This window comes from Spermophilus citellus (genome assembly GCF_964194105.1).
Source record: "Spermophilus citellus genome assembly, chromosome: 2".
Lineage (NCBI taxonomy): Eukaryota > Metazoa > Chordata > Mammalia > Rodentia > Sciuridae > Spermophilus > Spermophilus citellus.
The window spans coordinates 174,364,051-174,387,188 of record NC_138183.1 but is presented as its reverse complement, the minus strand read 5'-3'; the positions used below and the strand labels follow the sequence as shown (position 1 = coordinate 174,387,188).

Genomic DNA, 23,138 nt, shown 5'->3' with positions numbered 1-23,138 from the left:
CAGAAGTGTGCACACAACATACAACACATAAGACAATAGTAAATAAAGGCCTTGTAACTATACTTAGGTGAAATCTCCATTGCAATGTTTAAAAACTCCACAGTCAAAAAAAAAAAAAAATAAATAAATAAATAAATAAATAAATAAATAAATAAAAAATAAAACACAGTCAAAAAATAAAACTGATCAGAAAAACATTAACCTAGGTTTGTATGAGCTCAAAAATAAAATAGAACTTTATGATGTGGAAAAATGCAATAATAAAATAGATACTGAAAAAAAAAAACCTTGGTTAATCACTGTCGCAGATGTAAGAATAGCCAAGCTGGAGCTCTGGATGTCAGCTGTTATGGATTTGAGTCAAATCATCTTCTTTTTCTGTAGAAATTGTTTTAGTTAATCTCTCTGGAATCCAAATCGGTTGCTGTTCATCCTGTGGGAAAACACAGACAGCGCCCCGATTCCAGACTATCACTGGATCCGGGCCTTTCCATTGTCCTGTTAGAATATCTTTCCAAAGTACCTTAGGCTTATGTACATTTTTGGGGTACAAATGTCTTTCCGCAGCACTAAGTCCCGATGAATCTAAATTTAAAAAGTTTAGAGTAAAAAGGGTTATTTTAAGTTTATCTTTGGGGGATATATACCCCTTTCCAATTCCCTCCTTTTGTTTTAATAAGTACATTTTAATAGTTTGATGAGCTCTTTCAACTATGCCTTGTCCTTGTGGATTGTATGGAATTCCTGTTATGTGAGTAATACCAAATGATGAGCAAAATTGTTTAAAAGAGGAGGAAGTATAACCAGGACCGTTGTCCGTTTTTAACTGTTTTGGAACGCCCACAGTGGCAAAATTTTGTAAGCAATGAGCTATAACATCTTTAGTTTTTTCTCCGGCATGAAGGGAGCCCATCAAAAATCCGGAAGAGGTATCAACTGTAACATGTAAATATTTTAATTTTCCAAATTCTGGCAAGTGTGTGACGTCCATCTGCCAAATATGGTTAGGTATTAGTCCTCTAGGATTGACTCCAAGATTAACTTGTGGTAAAAATGTCACACAATTTTGACATTGTTTTATTATATGTCTGGCCTGTTCTTTAGTTATTTTAAAACGCTTTTGTAAAGTATTAGCATTGACATGGAACCTTTTATGAAAATTTATAGCTTCTTCTATTGTGGAGAAAATATGTATGTCATGTGTAGATTTATCTGCTAGTTCATTGCCCATACTAAGGGCTCCAGGCAATCCTGTATGTGCCCTGATATGACCTATGAAGAATGGATCTTTTCGGTCCCAGATAAGACTTTGTATATCGGAAAACAAAGAGAAAACAGTAGAGGAAGGGGAAATCCTACCAGCATCTTCAAGGGAATTAATAGCATTAACTACATACTGACTATCAGAAAATAAATTAAATACAGAATCTTTAAACATCATAAAAGCTTGTAATACTGCATTAAGCTCTACCTTTTGAGCTGATTGTTTGGGTACTAAAAATGTAAAAGTTTGATCAGGAGTAACTACTGCTGCTGTACCATTGTTTGACCCATCAGTGAATATATTTGGAGCATTTATGATAGGGGTTTTTCTTGTCATTTTTGGAAAAACTACAGGATGCTTAGACCAAAAAGACAACAAAGGATTAGATGGTAAGTGATTATCAAATGAAACACTAGTTTTACACAGGATTATTGCCCAAGTATTTAACTCATTAGCTAACTCATCAATTTGATCCATAGTATATGGAGTAATAATTTTATTGGGAGAAATCCCAAACACTCCCTTAGCTGCTTTTATTCCTTTGAGTATTAATTGTCCTACAGCCTCAGGATATCTAGTAAGAATAGTGTTAGGGGAATAAGATAAATGTATCCACAATAATGGACCTTCTTGCCAAAATACTCCTGTAGGAATATTTTTTGTTGGTAGTACAATAAATAATAAAGGCAAACTTATATCAATTCTATCCAAATGCATATTTTCCATATATGTTTCAATGATTTTTAATACTTTTCTTGCTTCAGGCGTTAACATGCGGGGTGAATTTGGATCTGATGGACCTTTTAGAATATCAAATAAAGGTCCTAACTCTCCTGTTGGTATGCCTAGATAAGGCCTTATCCAATTTATGTCTCCCAATAACTTTTGAAAGTCATTAAGTGATTTGAGTTGATCTACTCGTATTTGAATTTTTGGTGGACGGACCATGGTTGAGGATAATAGAACTCCTAAATAATTAATTGGAAGATTTAATTGTACTTTATCTATTGCTATCTCTAGATTATAATTTTTCAATAAATTTGTAAGTGTGGCATAACATTCTAGTAATGTGTTTTTATCTTTATGTGCCAGTAACACATCATCCATATAGTGAAATATTTGTAGTTCAGGATTTTGGTTTCTAAGTGGCTGGATTGCTTTATTAACATAAATTTGACACATAGTTGGGCTGTTAGCCATCCCTTGAGGGAGTACTTTCCATTCATATCTCTGATCAGGACCTTCATGATTCAGTGCAGGGATAGTAAATGCAAAATGTGGACTATCCTCGGGATGAATTGGAATTGAAAAGAAACAATCTTTAATATCTATAACTAAAACATGCCAGGTTTTTGGTAAAGCAGACAATTGAGGAATCCCTGATTGAGCAGGTCCCATAATAACCATCTCATTATTAATGGCTCTTAAATCTTGTAATAATCTCCATTTACCAGATTTCTTTTTAATGACAAAAATGGGAGTATTATAGGGGGATACGGAAGGTTGTATATGTCCTTCCGCTAACTGTTGTCTGACCAAGTCATGGGCTACTTGTATCTTTTCTTTAGTCAAGGGCCACTGAGGAACCCACACTGGTCTTTCTGATTTCCAAGTAATTTTGATTGTCTCAGTGGCCCTTTCTGAAAACCCAATTCATGTCTATTTATTTCTTGATCTATTTGAATAGGTGCTGTCATACCTTGTTCTTGTTCTCTTAATCTTTTTTCTTTCCTAAAGCCTTGTTTAGCCCTAGTAGTGGGCACGTTAGGATTGATGTTATTTGTTAATGTCAATCCTAATTGATCTAGGACATCTCGTCCCCATAAATTTACAGGAAGATGATCCAATACATAGGGCTGTATAGTTCCTTCACATCCTTCAGGATCCCTCCAATCTAATACCATAGCACTTCTATGGGGATTTGTTGCCACTCCTAGGCCTCGAAGCGTTTGAGTGGCTTGTTGTAATGGCCAATATTTTGGCCATTCTTGACGAGAGATGACACTAAGGTCAGCTCCTGTGTCCAGCAGCCCATTAAAGTCATGTCCTTGAATATTTAATTTTAGCATTGGGCGAGAATCTAAATTCAAAGACAGCATAGCCCAATCTACACCTGTGGAGCCTAATCCCTTGGAACCTCTTTCTACATTACAACTGGAAAATTTATCATGCAGGCTGGGTATTATTAATAACTGTGCTATTCTATCTCCTGGTGAAATTACTGATATACCTCTTGGAGAACTAGCTATAATTTTTATTTCACCTTCATAATCGGGATCAATTACCCCAGGACTTATCATAAGTCCTTTTAGTGTAGAAGAACTGCGTCCCAATAATAAGCCTACTGTTCCTTTGGGAAGAGGTCCTTTTACTCCTGTGGGAATGATTTGAATTCCCATCTCTGGGGTTAGTACTGCTCTGGCAGAGGCGCAGATGTCCAGCCCTGCGCTCCCTCTAGTTTGTCTGATGAGGGATTTAATGGATAATGCGTCCTGGGCACTACCTTGATGGGGCTGTTGGGTTCCTCCATTGCCCCATATATTTGTGGTTTGGGGCCCCGGGGCATTGGGCCCTCTAGTCCGTTTTTTGGCAATGGAGCTTGATACCTTTCTCCACGATATCGTGGGTAAACACTTGGTCCTTGTCCGTTTTTTGATAACGGAATACCCTCTATGGTGGTTTGAGAACGGCATTCATTAGCCCAATGTCTCCCTCTACGGCATCGTGGGCAAATACCTGGTATTCTATTCCTTTGATATCCAGCTTTGTTAAACCCTCCTCTTATGGGGCAACTCCTTTTAAAATGTCCTGTTTGATTACAATTATAGCATGTTCTTGGCCTGGCATCTAAAGCCTGTTGTACTGCTGCTAAGACTTGCCCCTGTTCATTAATGTCTCTACATAATTTAATATATGTGTTTAAATCCTCATGTCTCCATGGTCTAATGACCTCTCTGCAGCAACGATTTGCTTGGTCATAAGCCAGTTGTTTTATAAATGGCATTACCTGTTCTGTATTTCCAAATATCCTAGAGGCTGACTGAATAAGTCTATCTACAAATTCAGCATAAGGTTCATTAGTTCCTTGTATTACCTTAGATAATTGACCTTGTAAGTCTCCATGCCCCTGTAAAGTTTTCCATGCCCTAACTGCATCTACAGCAATTTGTGCGTATACGCCAGGGTCATATTCAATTTGCTGTCTTTGACCTTCATATGGTCCCTTTCCCAATAGCATGTCCATATTTCTTTGAGGGTACCCAGCTTCTGCATTTCGCCTAGCTGTCTCCATGCAAAATTCCTCATTGGCAACCTTCCATAACAAATATTGTCCTCCGTTTAGCACAGATCGACACATGTTAGCCCAATCTGCTGGTGTCATGTCCAAGTTGGTAACAGATTCAACCATGCTTATTGTGAAGGGAGCTTGCGGCCCATAGGTCGTTACAGCCTCCTTTAATTGCTTTATTGTTTTGAAATCTAAAGCACGGTGAATTCGTTGCCCTCCTGCCTGCTCAAGTACAGGGCATGCTAATCTTTGGGGTCCTGCCTCAGAATTCCGTCCATCAACTACGGTAGTTGAGGGCCGCTCAGCGGTAGATGGAGCTGTTGGCTGAGTTACGCCCTCTGGTGATAGAACGGAGTTGGTAGCAACCTCCTGTTGTAATTCTCCACCTGATGGCTGCTTGTCCTCTAAGCTTGCTTTCTTTAAATTCTCCTCTGTCTGACTAGCTTGAGAGACCTTCTCTTTTGCTTGACCTAGCGTTTTTTCTACCATAGTCTGGACCTCTAACAATTTACTTAACAGTTTTTCGGTTTGTTTTTTATTGGATTCTAATCTACTATAACCTAACCCAATAAGGTAGGATAAAACAAAGCCGAAGCAGAATGAAACAAAGACGGAGCAGACAATGGTTGTATCAATTTTCTCTTTCTCAGGGCTGAATAACTTCAAACCTTGAGCCAACCATTTTTTCCAGTTCGCCTGAGAAAATTCTAGGGCTAGGGAGCTCGAAATAAAAACAAAATAAATCAAAACAAGAACACATTGTTTTCTGAGAAGGACATCCATCCTGTCGCCTTCCCTCAGGGGCGAGCAATTTACTCACCTCTAAGCTTCAGGCGTTCCCCGCACGGGCCGCCAAATGCCGCAGTCTTGGCTGGGCACAGAATCACGAGCCAATCAAGCAGGAACAAAACTTTATTTTGAAAAAGCCGCTAACACTCTCAGCGCCAGCAAGTCAAAAACCGGTCCTCCCACGAGGGTGTCCGACCGGAACCGCGCGTCCCGGAACCCCCCCGTCTCCTCCGACCTCCTCCGGAATTCCCTCCTACTATCCTTCCCCAACCAATGGGAACTCTCCAGCAGTCCCGTAAAGTCCCGTAACTTGAGTCCGGTAGCAGGCCAAGGTGAACAGCGGGAGTCCAGTTTGCATATGAATGTAAATTTTAACATAATCATCTCAGTGGCTAGCTGGCGTCACTTTACAACCAAAGGTGCCATACATCGTATATATGCTTGTGGCTCCTAGCAGACAAGGCCTCGCTAGATTGTTTATGGCCTCACTATTCTCCTGCCTCAGCCTCCCAAACCACTGGGATAACAGGCATGCACCACTGTGCCCAGCTCAAAAGTCGTCTGTCTCTCTTGAGATTGTCCCTATTCTCCCTTGAATGTGTATCTACTTTCCTAACTATACCTCTATCCATGTGCTGAAATTCTTTTCCCTCATGTATGCCAAGAACCCCACTGGTCCTGAGTTTCCCCCTTCTCCTTGGAAACTCCTCAGACCCTTATTTAGAGACATCTCTTCTCTCGTGACACTTTGAAACTCTAGGTCAGTACTCCTCTTTGGGGTCAGCACACTTTGGAAGCCTAGAGTAGACTGCCCCACACAAATAAGGAGGCAAATCTCTTTGCATTAAATAATGTCATTCATTTATTGAGGAGGGTTGGTGTGATATTAAAGTGACAACTTTGTAGTAGCACAGCCAGCTCTGCTCTCTGATTTTCACTCTGAAAAGCAAACTACTGAGACTGAATCTAAATTCCTTTTTATATCCACGTGGCCATGTATGAGTTTGCAGGGCACTAGAAACACTATATCTGAAGTATATTCTGAGTTACACTTGTAAATGAGCATATACCATGTTCTGTACACAACTAAACAAAATCATTAGTAATTTGGATGTCAGTTAAAAAAATTTTCTCATAAAAATTCCATTTCCCTCTTCCCCCTCTTTTCCTTCTTTCTAGTGCTAAGGATCAAAACACAGCACAGCAAGCATGCTGGGTAAAGGCCATACCATTGAGATACAGCCCCAGTATGTTCCTTTCATTTTATACTTTTTTTATATTATATTTATTATTTCCATGAGTCTTAATAGTTAAACTGCCCTTGAAACTAAAGTAAATGAAGGTCTTCATTCATTACGTATTTCTCGCTTTATTTGAAAGCACTTTATTTTGCCATCATTCCTCTAGCATGACTAATGGAGTCCTAAATTTATTTTTTATTGTTTCAGGATAAAATAATCTAAAGTATTACATAGTGCTTTTGGAAATTAGTCATACTCAGTTCCTTCTTCAAAGTTTTATCAAGATCCTTTATTTTCCAGTAACTCTATAAACATGTATAGTATGTACTCTAAAACACAGTTATTTAGATGCCAACTTTAGCAACCTTGTCATCCAGCTTGAAATTCTATTTATACTTTCTTGGGATTATGCTATATCATTTCACTTTATTTCCTGAGTATAATGGTCTATGACATAGGCCTTAGGCAGTGAGTAGCTGAGCCAAGGATGCAAGATTCAAGCCTATTTCTTTCTCTTTAAAAAAAAAATTGTAGTTGTAAATGGACAGAATGCCTTTGTTTATTTTTATGTGATGTTGAGGATTGAACTCAGAGCCTCACACATGCTAGGCAAGCGCTCTGCTACTGAGCTACAGCCCCTACCCTTAAGCCTATTTCTTACGTCATCATTTGTGAGAGTAAACAATTTTGTCTTACTTTAACTGGTATTCTGCTTTCTGTCAAAAATTTTTAATCATTTGGGAAACATAATTAAAGGATTGGAATAAAAGTTTCTTATGAAAATGGGTGAAGACTTGAGAAAACATAAACCAGAAAAGAAAAAGCCTAAGGGGAGTTTTGTTACGGTCTTTAAGCACCTTCCATCATTCAACAAATATTTTGTCAAGTGCTGATCACTATTATGGTCACTGGGATAAAGCAGCAAAGAGACAGACAAGGCTCAAGCCCTCATGCTGGAAACATGGAGGGAAGAGAAAATAAACAAGTTACCAAATAAATGATTTTCTATAGCACATGAGATCTTATTGTTTTGAATGGTATCCTGCATCCTTTATCTTTGCTGGGGCTCAAATAAGAGATGGGATAGAACAAAAATGAGGGAGATAGAATCTCTCTTTGGTAACTACTTTCCTTTATCTTGTCTGTGTAAGTAATCTTAAATCCTTTCTGGAACACAGTGGGACAAGGACACAGATTATGCCTTGTTACTGTGGTCAAGGAAGCACAGGATACACTTTGGAAAGAGTTCCATCCCAATGGTTAAGCAGTTTAACATCTAATTTTTTTTATTTTTTAATTTTTATTTAATTTCTTTATATGGTGCTGAGGATTGAACCCAGGGCCTTGCACATGCTAGGTGAGCGCTCCACAGCTGAGCCACATTCCCAGTCCCTAACATCTAATCTTAATGGGAATTTTTCTTCCTTTCAATATTTTAATAATATATTTTTCACAATTTGTTATAAAAAAGAATGTTCACGTTACAGGTTAAAGAAGACTAAAGAGCTATGGCAACTGAAGATGCATTATCCTAATCTAACTGCATTCTGGATCAGAAAATTGACTAACTAATTAATTAATTAATTAATTTTTGCTTTCTAGCACATTTGAAGATAATTGGCCAAAATTTAACTATGGACCATAGATTAGACAGTAGTACTTTATCCATGTTTAATCTTCTGACTTGCATAATTATACTATGGGTATATAAGGGAATGAAAAATATTTTTGTTCTGAACAAATAGACACTAAAATATTTAGCAAAGGGAAAGATTTCTACAACTTCTTTATAAATGGATCAGAAAAAAATACACATATAAAAAGAAAATAATAAGGCAAACATGGCACAATGCTAATATCAATCTTGGCAAAGGGTTTATGGAAGTTCATTAAACTCTCCTTGCAACTTTTCAGGAAATGTGATGTATTTCAAATAAAAAGACAAAAAGAATAGGAATGTTTAGGTTAATCAAATAGCATTTTGGAAATAAAGCCCAGTGAAGATAATACAACTATCTATACCTGGGCCAAGGGAATGAATTTTGTATTAACTAGAACCATGGATACTAAACAAGTAAATTAGCTGATGTAGACATGCATGCTTTTGCAGGTTGTTATTATTTACAGGATTTTTCCTGATAAAAATTTTTTTAAAAAATTAAGTTAGCACCACAGGACTGAATGTGTGAAAAACTGAATTTTACAATTGACTCTCAGGACAAATTTAGGCAAATCTTTGAACTGTGCTTTCTCTCACTGATAAAATTAAAATACAAATACTTAGGCATTATTCCATGCCAGGTATGAAATATGTTTTAGAGTGACTATTGCACTTTATTACCAAACTATGCTAGCTTAGATTCCCCCCAAAATGGACTTAAGATAAGAGCTTGCATGCAGATAGTTTATTTTGGGATGTGATTGCAAGAAGCAGGAGAGAGGAACTGGGAAGAATGAAGTATGGAAGTAGGAAGAATGAAATATTAGGTCCATACTCCTGTGGCATCTGGTACTTGATCCCACCAGGGACCTCTGTTGAAGACCTAGGATACACCACAGAATTGCCTGTTCAATGGATGGAAAGGGGAGCATTTAACACAATTGGCCAAGGGTTGACCCATGAAGTGTTAACTCCCACGTACTCCAAGGCTTGCTTCTACACTGGAATGGCTGAGTAGATTTCAAGGAGTGTCCAGCATCAGCAGAGAAGCCCAGGAACAGTGTGAGAGATAGAGGCTCAGGTAAGGTGAGGCACCATGAGGTCATACTGTGTGCAGCTGATTGCCACAACAACAGTTGGAGTTAACAGGTAGAATGAGGAAAACATGAAAGGCAGCATGAAACAATAGGTTCCTATGACCAGAAACATCGGCCAGTGATAAGGCACCTACCTTGGCAGTCTCCTTTTATGTCAGTTGTACTCATGAAGTATTTGACACAGATTCAAAAGGATGACATAGCTATTATTGTATTGAATTTATTTTGTATAAAATCTGTCCATGACAATTATTATAAAAAGAATAATTAGCTATCTAATTTTTTATTGCATGTACTAAGCATTGTAATTATTTCATTTAATCTTCAAAACAACCCTGAGAGATAAGCCACATCCCAATGGTTCTCACCCAGGTCCTGCAGGGAACATCTGATCATGTCTAGAGATACTTTCAGTTGTTAAAATTAGAATTGGGTGTTCCTGGCACTTAGTGAGTGAAGGCCAAGGATACTGATAAACATCCTGTTATATGTAGAGAAGACTGTCCCCTGCAATAGTTGTTTGGCCTAAAATGTAAGTAGTGTTCAGGTTGAGAAATCACGGCATGCCTTTATAATTGAGAAAACTGAGGCCAAATGAGATTAAGTACTTTGGTGGGGGGGGGTGTTCAGAAATTAGTGAGTAATGGAGTTGGCATATAAACTCTAGTTGACTGACTCAAGCTCTTGCATACTTGCGACCATGCTGTAGTGCTTCCCTATGGAGAGCACAATATGATGAAATTGTATGTCAGTTATTATAGTGATTAAAGCAGAAATTGAAAGAAATGCAGACAATGATTGGAAATAATCAGTGTTTCTGGTTTTATAACAAATCAGCATTTGGAAAATGGAAAGGATTTGACTATTAGAAGTTATGGTAATAGGGTTCTCCAGAGGTACAGAACCAATAGAATGAATGTATAATTATAACCAGGATATATTATATTGGCTAACATAAGCAGATGATGGATAGGCTGTCTGCTGACTGGAGGCTTGGGGAAATCAGTAACACATCAGTCCAAGAAGCTGGAGGCCTTAGAATAAGAGGGACAAATGATGCAGCCCCAGTTCTGGCCAAAGGAACTCCCTGCAGAGCCCCCAGAGCAACATCGTGTTCAAAGGCTGAAGAATCTGGAGTTAGATCTATAGGTGATGACAGTTGTGCAGAAAATTGAGAATTATGTGTTAGAGTTTCCCCTTCCTTCACATTTGTTCCATCCAGGCCTCCAGCCTATAGGATGGTGCTGCCCACCTGCAGGGTGAGTCTTCTCCCTCAGTTTCCTGACCAATTGCCTTTGAGGTACCCTTGCAGACACACCCAGAAGTGTGCTTTACCATTTACTTTTCTTTTGGTGGTGCTGGGGATTGAACCCAGGTCCTTGTGTGTGCTGCTGAAGCACTCTATCACTGAGCTATATCCCAGCCCTTGCTTTACCAATTTTCTAGGCATCTTTCAATCCAGTCAAGCAGACAACAAGATAAACCATCAGTTTCTTCAGTGTATTCTCAGCTTTTCTTGTCACTCTTAAAACCTATCACATCCGTGGAAGTTACATGCAAAGTAGGGCAGTATTAGGAGGTGGTAAATTTGGAAAACATGGATAAAGATTATTTTCATATTCAGAAATAAAGTGCAGACTTTCAAAGGTAGATTCATTTTGAGTCTGTTTTCATCTGCCCCTCCTTTTTAATATAGCAGTTTATGATCACACACAACTTTCAGATTCATTTACTTTTTTTGTTTTTTGATTGATTAATTACTTTTTTAAATTAGAATTAATGGGTATACATAGTAGTTGGATTCATCCTGACAAACTCATACATGCATAGAAATCTATTTCAGTTCTTCACTTTCAAAGAAATATATTATTGTTTATTAGAGTGGCTTCACTGAACCAAACCTAAGACTAGCCATCTGTGCTCAAGGGCATAATTACTTTTTGCACTTTCCAGCCATCAGGGTTAATGGTTTTCTAAGAGAATCTGACAAAAGGGCATTCTGATGGAAAAAGAAAGCAGAGCATGGTATATTTCATAATATTTGGGCTTTTTCCTCTACTAAGCAATGTATCTAAAGTAAGACAGATCATCCACTTAGAGGGAGGAGAGCAAGAAATGAGTGGATATGGTGTGATGAGGGTCACAGGTAGACCCTAAGTTGAAGTTTCAGCTCTAACACACGTTATATGGTCTTGCCTTAGGAAAATCATTTAGGTTTCCAAAGTTATCAACTATAAAATAGGGGCAATAATGTCCTCAACAGAGTTTGGCCCACTGTAATTATTCAATAAACATTACTATTATATTTATTTAACTACATGACCTCAAGTACAGAAAGTTATATTAATTGTATTTTGCAATTCATTGTACATGACTCTGAAGCATCTGTGCAAATGATGTTAAAAAAGGCTCCGGTGTTAATGCAGGAAAGTTCAGAGGTGAAATGATTGAATTATGAGAGCTATAGCCTAATCAGTCCATCTTAGTTTGAATGGACTGACTGGGTGATAACTGTAGGCAGGTGGGATGTGGTTGAAGGAGATGGATCCCTGGGAGCATGCCCTGGAAGGGTGCCTCTTCTCTGTGACTATTTCCTCACTTACTCTCTCTGCTTCCTGATCCCCACCATGAGCAGAAGAGCTTTTTTCCATTGGGCCCTTCTTCAATGATGTGCTGCCTTGCCTTGGACCTAGAGAAATGAAGTTGGCCATATATGAACAGAGACTCCTGAAACTGAGCTCCAAATAAACTTTTCCTCCTCCAAGTTGTTCTTGTTGAGATTTTTGGTCATATTGATGCAAAAACTGACTGAATCAGCTATACTGTATTTTGCTTTTCCTTTCACCATCCCATTCAAACTCCTGTTCTTTTCTCTCACATAGGTACTCAAAGTACTGTAGATATAGTATATTATTGTTATATATTCTTGGATATATGTGTTTACTTGAAAAAAATTATATATATCTGTATACATATGTGCCTAAGATTTTAAAAATTACCATATAATATTTTGCCATAATATGGATCTCAAGTTTTAAAAACTTTTTATTCATTTATCACAATGTGTTAAATATTGCTAAATGTGTCCCATGGAATAATTCAGGTCATTATTTCTGAATTCCAGTATTCCACTCTTATGTATCTACCCCATTTTACCTGCCCAGTACCACTTTTGATGAGCACACAGGCTGTCTCCAACTACCCGCCACCCCAAATAACTTTTTAATGAACAGCCTATACACATGCCATTATAATCTTAGCACAGTTTTTAAACTGACCCAGAGTAGTATTAAATAAAGTTCTATATGCATACAGGACTAAAATAATCTAAAAATTAGAAACAGAGAGAAGCTTCCTTAAAATGATAAAAGCTATAAACCAGATATTTACAACAAACTTCAAATAAAATGAAGACATTTCAGAGACAGTCCCATTAAAATCAGGGAAATTGATTTCCAGCTATTACAATAAGCTTCAAAATATCACAGTAACATTTAACATTGTGCAGAATAATTTGACCAATGTGATAAGACAAGAAAAAGACATAAGAAGAATAAAATTAAGGAGACAAAATTGTCATTATTTGTAGATCCGATTATCTACATACAAATTCAATGAAATCAAGACAAGCTATAAGAACCTAGGAGATCAGCAGACTTGATAAACAATTTCAACTTTACAAAAACAAGAGCCATGTGTCTACACTAACACTTACCAATCACTGTAAGTACCAATTACAAAATATTGTTTAAACAAGATACAGATCACAATAAGAAAAAGGATAAAATTTTAAAAAATTAACCTAAACAATACATGAGACTTTTATGACAAAAATTTAAATTTGTTAAGGGAAACAAAGAGAAACTTGAAAGAACTGAAACATTTGACATTGTACAAATGAAAGCTATTTCCAAATTAATTTATTATATTAAATACAATGCTACTGAAATTTAAGCAAGCTTTTAAAAGAAACCACAAACATTTTAAAGTCACTATGGAAGTACACATTTTGTGAATAAACAAAGTGGGGGGAAAAATCAAAGAACAAAGTTTCATTCCACGAGATTTTATGAATAATACAAGTAAACAAGAAACACATATGAGTAGAATAGAAATGAAAGGCACACTGCTTTCCATATTGGCTGCACCAATTTGCAGTCCCACCAGCAATGTATGAGTGTACCTTTTCCCCCACATCCTTGCCAACACTTATTGTTGTTTGTCTGCATAATAGCTGCCATTCTGACTGGAATGAGAAGATATCTTAGAGTAGTTTTGATTTGCATTTCTCTGATTGCTAGAGATGATGAGCATTTTTTCATATATTTGCTGATTGATTGTATATCCTCATCTGAGATGTGTCCGTTCCGGTCCTTAGCCCATTTGTTGATTGGGTTGTTTTTTCAATGCTTAGCTTTTTAAGTTCTTTATATAGCTTTTCTCTGATATAAGGAGGCTGACTCATAGTGGGGTAGGGGAGGCTGACTCATAGTGGGGTAGGGAGAAGGAGCATGGGAGAAATAGATGAATTATAGATAGGGAAGAGGGGTAGGAGGGGAAAGGAGGAGGCAGGGAATTAGCAAGGATGGTGGAATGTGATGGACATCATTATCCAAAGTACATGTTTGAAGACACAAATTGGGTGTCAACCTACTTTATATAAAAATAGAGATATGAAAAATTGTGGTACATATGTGTAATAAGAATTGCAATGCAAAACAAAGTACATGTATTAGCATGGATACACTTTATATACAAAGATGAAAAATTGTGCTTTATATGTGTAATAAGAATTGTAATGTATCCCACTGTCGTATATTTAAAAAAAATAAAATCAACTAAATAAAAAAGAAAGAAAGAGATGAAAGGCATAAATTACTCCTATGAACCTATGCCTCATTTGCAGGAGGTGGCTACACAAACCATTAGAGAAAGCATGAATTGTTTAATTGATGAAGTTAAGGAAAAATGGCCTAGTATATGGAGATAAAGTTGGATCCCTACCTTGTACTATGTAGAATCATACGTGTGTTTGTGCATGTAAACTCTTGAAGGACAGAGGATGTTTAATGTGTGTAGTAAATTTACAAGTTTAATATAATGAAATGTCATATAATGTTTTTTTGAACCTAGGGCAGGGAAAATTTCTTAAAAAAATACAAAAACCCAAAGACACAAAGCATAACATTTTAAAAGCTGCTGCAAATGCATCAACATTAAGAATTTTAGTTACATAAAACACTTCATAGTCAAAATTAATAGGTCATAAGTACTAGAGCTGCTTATAATATTGGGGGAAAAAGGCTTCCTCTAAATCACAAAGAAAAAGATGAGAAACATGACTTTAGAAAAAGGCAACTGATATAAACAGGCAATTGTTACAGTGGAAAACTCCAAAACTATCACACACCTATAGAGGTGCTTACCACCCTGGAGAGTAGAAAATCAGACTGGAAAAAAAAAAAAAAGAAGTTTAACGCCATTACCTCACACATGTTAATACTTGGAAACCCCAAAAGTTGGACAACTCCTAATTTGCTGTGTGAGGGGCGGGTCAAAGCAAAAGCCACGCCTGGGTCCCGCCCCGCCAGGCCGCTCACGTGCCAGTGCACCATCCAGCGACCCCAGCGCTCTCCGCCCACGCGAGCAATCTCTGTTTTTTTTTTTCCCAGGCCCTATGCACGTGGCCTTGCCCTCTGTAAACCCAAGTCAGAGTACTGTGGTTGAGACTGCAGTTCCAGAAGCCACTCGGGATGCTGGGGAACATGAATGGACGAGCCCGCGTGAGGGCTCGAGGCATCACTCACGGACAGAGTGCCACCGAGGTGGGGCAGGCACCGGCCTCGCCACTGGTATGTAGAAACCAGGGCTGGCCTCTCTCCTGGCTGACTCTAGCTGGACAGTGCTTTCCTCTGTGTTTATCTTCTCTGGGTTACAGCTTTTCCTCTTCACTTTGAGCCTTTCTGTGGTTTCTCACAATTTTTATTTTAAGGGGTCTTACCTAAGAATGATACTAATGTAGGTTCATTAGCTATGAAAAGGAGGCAAGAGTGTCAGTGCCATCTCCTTTCTAGATCTTAATTACTTGATTTGTTTTTAAATTGCCTGGAAAAAACTGATATACACTCAGACCACTGCATGGCATATCATCTAATACAATTGCCAATTGGTATATAAAATAAGTAATCTCAAGTGCAAGTGTGGTTTAGATTCAGCTACTGTTGCTTGGGCCTTCACTTCTAGTAGGAATCCTTGGCTGGACTTAGACAACTAGATGGAATTGACCTACAGATAAACAACTTTTGAGTGATGTTAATGACTGTGTATTAGTATTAGAAGCAACGTTTTTGACTTAGGCCAAAAGTACTCAATTGAGTAATCTATGGTTATTACACCTTTATTTTCATGAAGTGATCTCCTTGTTACTTTCCTCAGTTTTTAGTAGGCCAAGATCTAGTAACTTATGGAACAAAGAGAAGTAGTTTCTGTGAAAAAGGAAAATGTTAATGTTCTCTCCCTAATTGTTTTGTGAACTAATTTGGGGCCACTTACTTAGAGGGAGTCACCCTCTGGGCTGGTGCATCATGTCCTCTGAGCTCAATTTATTTTCATGCCCATGGACCATGTCAGTTTGCAGCCTGTGCATGTCTGTGCCATGTTCCTTCTGAGTAGCTTCCTGAGAGGAAAGATCACATCTCTGCTTCTTTATACCTCCACGGTCTTATGCTGTCCCTGGTACTAAAATAAGTTTGATGAGCAGGGAAAACTGACACTCATCCTATCCTTTGTCTACAATGGGCACTCTCTTCTCATCTCTCAAGGGATTTACCTGTTAACATTTTTTTTCCTAGATCATGCTAATCTAATGCCTTATGACATGATACTGTTCTTATTTTGTGAAACCTTTGGTTTGTGACTTAAATCTGAAAAAAAAAAATGTTTTTGCCCATATAGCCCACACCAGCTGATTTTAGAGACAATGAAGTGGCCTCTAGCAGCGGCTTCCTGGGACCAAGCAGGATTCCACAGCAAGGTAGGTGCAACTCAGTTCGTTCCACTTAGTTCCAGGCAACTCACATGAAAGAAGACTGACTCCACCAGGCCTCATAGCAGCAGGCTGGCTTCTTGAGCATCCTGTTCTTCTTTTCTTGAGTGATTCCGTTGTCAGATTCCTTTGGGATTCCCTAAGGCAGAGTCTGCTGCTAAATTTTCTGAAAGTGCTTGGTAGATGAGAATCCACAGACATGAAGAAGCCAGTTTTCTGATTCTTTCTGTTCATAGAAGAATTTTGAAAAAAATATTATAAATTCTTATGGTATATAGAGGCTGAGAATATGTCTCAGTGGTAGAGCACCTGCCTAGAATGTCCAAGGCCCTGGGTTCAGTCCCCAGCATGCCCCCGCCCCCCCTTACACAAAATCCTATGGTTTATAAATGCCAATGCTGTCACCTTACAGAGATGGTAGAAACTCAGTAGTATGCCTCCCATGGTTGGCCTCCTGCCTCCCCACCTGTGTTAGATGTCACTGCTTGGTGGTAGTTGTCTTTTCTGCAAAGTCAGATGTGGTCTCAGTATACTTGTCCACATGCTACTCCAAGTAGCCACACAGTGCCAGTTGGTGTGCCTGATGTGTTAGTTTGTTTGGGCTGCTATAACAAAGTCACACAGACTAATTAGCTTTAACAACAGAAATTTATTTTTTCATAATTCTGGAGGTTTGACATTTGAAATAAAGGTGTTGGCACAGTTGGTTTCTTCTCAGGCCTCTCTCCTTGACTTGTAGATGACCACCTTCCTAGACTCACATGTTTCCTCCCTGCATTTCTGTATCCTAATTTTTTCTCTTATGACATCAGTCATTATTGGATCTTAATGATCTCACTTTAATTTGACCCTCTCTTTAAAAATCCTATCCCCAAATACAGTCACATCCTGAAGTACTGGGGATTAGAACTTCAGCATATAAATCTGGTGGGGGACACAGTTCAGCCCATAACCCAGTGCAACCTGTTAGCCATCTCCTTTGTTCTGACCACAGAGTGAAGTGATAGATTTCTAACAAATGTGTAAGTCTAGGTTCCCCCACACTCTTGAGAGTCTGGTCCCCCATTCATTTCCTGACTGGCTCTCTAGCTCTTGGTTGAGTTTTCCAGTGCTGCTCAGTATCCCCTGTGTGATCTGAACTCACACAACTGAATGTGCTGCAGGAGCCCAGAAGGCCTGCCCAGAGTGGCAGCGCAGTAGGCCCAGCATACCACCACTGTTCAAATAGTGCGCCAACCTGGGATTTTCTGTCCACGTCTGCTGCCCATTTTTCTGAATAGCAAGTCATGAAAACCCTTAATCCTTTGAGAGCATATTGAATTTTTGTTTATTTAAATTGTAGTAAAATACATATAACATAATATTTACCATTTTTACCTATTTTTAAATGAACAGTTGAGGATACTGAGTCTGTTGGTATTGCTGTGCAGTCATCATCATCATTCATCTCTAGAAATTTTTTTTTCATTTTGCAAAATTGAAACTCTGTACACAGGGCTGGGGATGTGGCTCAAGCGGTAGCACGCTCGCCTGGTATGCGTGCGGCCCGGGGGTTCGATCCTCAGCACCACATACAAACAACGACGTTGTGTCCGCCGAGAACTAAAAAATAAATATTAAAAAATTCTCCCCCTCTCTCTCTCTCTCTCTCTCTCTCTCTCTCTCTCTCTCTCTCTCTCTCCCCCCCCCTCTCACTCTCTCTTTAAAAAAAAAAAAAAAGAAACTCTGTACACATTAAACAATAAATCCCCAAACCTCTTTTCCCCTAGCCCCTGACAACCACCATTCCATGGTACCTTGATGTTTTAGAAACGGTTCAACATCTTGTGAAGCTAAGATCAATGAATGATATGGATAATCTAGTGAGGGTAATAGATATTTAAAAAAATTAAATGAACTTTGTGATTCTCCTGAGGGACTCAGACTGCACTGAGGAAGGTATGGACAGCAGTTTTGAGCTGGTGGCAGTGCCATTTGGGAGAACTGCATACAGTGAGAATATCATAGGGTGGGTCAAGTCAGAGTCCTAAGGACTATCAATCCTGTTACTTTTCAGTGATAACTTGTATTTTTGATGTTTTATTTTATTTATTTTTATATGGTGCTAAGGATTGAACCCACTGCCTCACACCTGCTAGGCAAGTGCTCTGCCACTGAGCTACAGCCCCAGCCTGACAATTTTGATGTTTTAAAGTCATCTCCAGAATTCCCAAGGCACATCCAAAAAGTCAGCACCTTTTGTACTCACTTAAACAGTATTCATTTCAAAACAGATTTTAATTTCATATTTTCTAGAAACTGATTATGATAGGCTCCAAGGTAAAACATGGCTTTCATTCTCTTGAGGAATGATCTACAATAAAGTCAAATTGCAGTGTTCTGGGAAGTTTCTCTTCTTTTCACTGGGAAAGGTGAGAGGCTCAGCCCTTTCTGTGCAGAAGTTGGTGTGGGCAGTCCTAGCCTGTAGCTCTGCAGGGTGTTACCCAGGAGCTAAAGGAGAGCTGCCATCTGCAAATAAGTGTGGGATAGGGCATAAGGAGATAAAGTTTTCTCCTTAGTCAAAGAGGAAGTCTACAATATTATAAGTGCTAGTACTAACTCAGTGCCTCTTATTTCTAAAAAAATATTTCATGCTTTCTTTTCAGATTTTAACTTTTAGGCTAAAGGCTTCTGTATAGTCATGCATGTTTTCAGCAATGTGGGCAAGTTTTGTTAAAAACCACAAACATCTGAGTTTTGAATGTGGATGCATTTTTGATATAGTAAACCTAGTATCATTAGAATGAAATATATTACTGTGTTCTCTACATTTTTTAGATAATAATGGTTTACCTAATGGTGATGTTGAAAGTACCTTTGTGAAAAGAAATGTGAAAATGAGACAGAACTTCATGGATCTGGGCATCTGTACCAGAGAGAAATTGGCACATGTGAAAGATTGTAAAACAGGTACCCAGTCTTTATGAAGCTTACTTGTACAAATATTACCAAATCTTTCTTAAGGAATTTCTATCCCTTGACCTAAAATAAATAAGTTCATATACTCAATAGATACTAACTGAACATTTGCTGTGTTCAAGGCAAGTCTAGAGGCTTTACAATATTTAGCCTTAATTTTGTTTAGTTAATAGAAATGATATTTTCCACAACAACAGATCTCATTTTGGGAAAAGATATTCTCCTGATTCTTGAGTTGTGGCTGAAAATGATGCTTCTTCTTTTTCTTAACCCTTTTCCAGTATGGGGAATAATAGTGTTTTGGACTTAAGCCAATGTGGGCTATTTTTTTTTTAACCCAGATTCCAGGCTCCCCCTGAAATTGCACACACAATTGTGGGCATATATGCTTTCTGGGAAATAGGTCTGTTATTTTCATTGGATTCTCAAATGGTTTTGTGGCTTCTTCCTTACTGATGCAGATCAATGTTTTTCAAACTTTTGTATAAAACCAAGGCAGCTAATGGAGAAATAAATGTATTATTACCCAGCAAACACACAAAACACACATAGTGGAAGCAAAACTTTCATGAAATAGTGCTTATCCCTACTTCACACCAGGCACTCTGGTTCATTCTGTTAAATTCTGGTCTTTTTCCTTTTTTTTTTTTTTGGTATTTTATTTAGAAATAGGATCTTACTGAGTTGCTTAGCACCTCACTTTTGCTGAGGCTGGCATTAAACTTGCGATCCTCCTGCCTCAGCCTCCTGAGCTGCTGGGATTACAGGTGTGTGCCACCATGCCTGGCAAATTTATCTTTTCATTGAACATATTATCTACTTCACGTTTTATAACTGTAGCACTAATAGGGCCGGCTGCTATCTGTAAACACTGGTGTAGATGATCTCAAAGGTCTCCCAGCTCTGACATTCTAGTTTGACATCTCTTTAGTCCATTTATATGAGCAGCTAAAATATGTTGTCATTTCCTCAGGATCTGGGTGAACAAAAGAAAGCCTTCCTTACCTAGAATAGCATAATGACTCCTTGCTACCACCAGTTACATACCGCAGAATGAGGAAATGCTAAGGCACACATGACAACTTTTCTTCCTCACCACTTTGGGGCTCATGTTTCCACTTTCTCTATGAGAAAGGCAAAATAGTGCCTATTTGATATTGTTCTTTAAGACAAACAATGGGTGATTCCCTATAAGGAGCTGAGAAGAAACTCCTTAGTATCCTCTTAGATTCTGTCCTGGGGAAATATAAGTCAGCCTGAGCATTAACTGTGCCCTGGCCATCCCTGATTTTGTCCTATAGACATTTCAGATGTGAATAAAAATTCCTATAGGGGAATGGCATTCCTGGAAGCACACATGGCTTCCATGTGTCTGCAGAACCCCACCCCCCTCAGATCCTGTCTGTTTTTGGACAGGAAAGGTACAGTTCCTTCCTCTCTTCCAACACTCCCCTCCCTCTCTAAGGCTCTTCTTTGGGACTTGAACAGCAGTCTAACCATTAATGGAATTTTTCCAGGATTTTTAGGAGTATTGTTAACTTTTGATCATCTGGTTTCCCGGAGGTTGGGGGTTGTAGTCACGCTCAGAACCAGACAGTTTCTTTGAAAATGAGAGCAGCATAATTGCAGAGTAGCATATGAGAATATTACTCCAGTCGATTTGAATTGCAGAGAATAAGAGCTGGAAGGCAGGCGGAAGGAAGGTGGAGTAGTTAAATTCAGATGCTTCTCTTCTCCCAAGTCATGAACGTCATTGTCTGCTCCTGACTTCCTCTGAGGCCGGCTTCACACACCATCCACTCTAAATTCCAACACAGTTATTAGGCTTCAAGTTTTAGAGCTTATCTTTTGTCATCAAACAAAAATCCTTGCTTTATGCAACTACTGTGCACATGCAAACTAATTTTCAAATGATGTGATTAATGTTAACAGTGATTTTTTTTTTTTTTTTGGTGAAAGAATTGTTTTTTGTCTTCCCTAGGTTCCAGTGGAATACCTGTGATGTTGGTTACAAATCTCTTTAATTTAGATTTGCCCCAGGACTGGCAGCTATACCAGTACCATGTGACATATATTCCAGAATTAGAATCTAGAAAGCTCAGGATTGCTTTGCTTTATAGTCAAAGCATACTTTCCAACAAAGCAAAAGCGTTTGATGGTACTGTCCTTTTCCTCTCACAAAAGCTAGAAGAAAAGGTATAGTATGGTTATTTTTGTGATGATTTATGTGTGTTTACACGTGCGTGTATGTACTTAGTTTCCTATTCCCTTGCTTGAGAGCAAAAAAGACTTACTAGTAAAAATGTCATTGGTAATTGAATTTTTAATTAAGAAGCTGGTGATGTGGCATCTTAAAAAATAAGAACTCTTGGGCTGGGGATGTGGCTCAAGCGGTAGCTCGCTCACCTGGCATGCGCAGGGCGCTGGGTTTGATCCTCAGAACCACATAAAATAAAATAAAGATGTTGTGTTCACCGAAAACTAAAAATAAATATTAAAAATTGTTCTCTCTCTCTTCTCTTCTAAAAAAAAAAAAGAACTCTAAGTGTCCTTGAAATAGGCATCCTTTTAAGAACTTTTCCCAAAACAAGCAAGATTTTAAGAAACACCAGCTAGCCTGTGGCTTCAGAGCTTTAAATTTATTGTTCTTGCTTTCATTCCTGCACAGTTGTGCCTGTGTACTCAAATAATTTCACATCAGTCTTTGAATCTAACACTATCAGTTCTTTTCTGATTTGCTCCATCATACAAAATGTGAGTTATTGCTTTCAATTCTTGGTATTTAAAAAATGTGACCACTGGAAATGGCAGTTGAATATTTCATATTTTTTCTTCATTTTTTAACACTTTCAATCCTAAAAGAAAGATATTGACTTTTAATCATATGCTTTGTTCTAAAATGATATTTAAAAATTGCTACCAAAAAACCCAGTTTTTCATATGAAGAGGTAAAACAGAACACGGAATTAAAGCTTTATACTGCTGGGCCTAGGGAAGTTTAATCCTTTAGTTCAATTTTTTGAGCATATGGGGCTAATAGCATACATCGAAACTTCTAGCCAATAAGCAAATCTGTGAGTTTCCTTAAGAAATGCATTTCTGAGATTCTTGGGTTCTTTACCCTTTTATGAGATCCTGAGATTTGTAGGAGTTACTTGAGTAATTATTTTGTCTGGAGGTGGGACTTTAAAATTATATCATACGGTTACTTTTTTCTCTTCTTTTTTTTTTTTTTTGGTGGTGCTGGGGATTGAACCCAGGCCTTGTGCATGCTAGGCAAGCACTTTACCAGCTGAGCTTTATCCCCAGCCCCCTATACCACACGGTTAAATCTAGTAGTTTAAGAAGTCTGGATCTGTAAATTCGGAAACATTATTACTCCCCATAAGTCCTTATTGGTTGGTTCCTTCAATACTTTGTTCTATGAGCAGATGTTGTTAGCATGCTAATACAGTTTCTTATAATTAAATTTTATACCTCATGTGTATTATTATTAAAGATTATCTTGCTCTCATAGATTCATTTTAGCAATAGCTTAGAGTTTTAGGTATGTTAACATTATTTTATAGGAACCATGAATGATCTGGCTTGCTTTAATTGTACCTAACCAAAATGGACAAATTTTGCTCTGCAGGTGCTAGGATTAAGTTAGTGCTGCTCATTTTTCATTCAAAATGAGCATGTGATATGAGTCAAACACATTTCTGTCGGTAGGGGTGGAGTCTAAGGAGGAGGCCAGTGGCAAAACAGAAGATTAAATACATAATGTGTGACAAATCAGGCCTGTTTGTTTCA

At 38.1% G+C, this 23,138-nt stretch overlaps 1 protein-coding gene across 1 annotated transcript in view; it reads left to right on the top strand.

Moving 5' to 3' along the window:
* LOC308631085 (piwi-like protein 4) overlaps nt 1–23,138 on the top strand; it is a 107,635-nt gene that overhangs the window by 42,488 nt on the left and 42,009 nt on the right. Inside the window, exons 3-4 of the mRNA XM_081262011.1 lie at nt 19,203–19,334; nt 21,325–21,539. Coding sequence (XP_081118137.1) covers nt 19,203–19,334; nt 21,325–21,539 — 347 coding nt within the window. The remainder of the gene's footprint in view (nt 1–19,202; nt 19,335–21,324; nt 21,540–23,138) is intronic.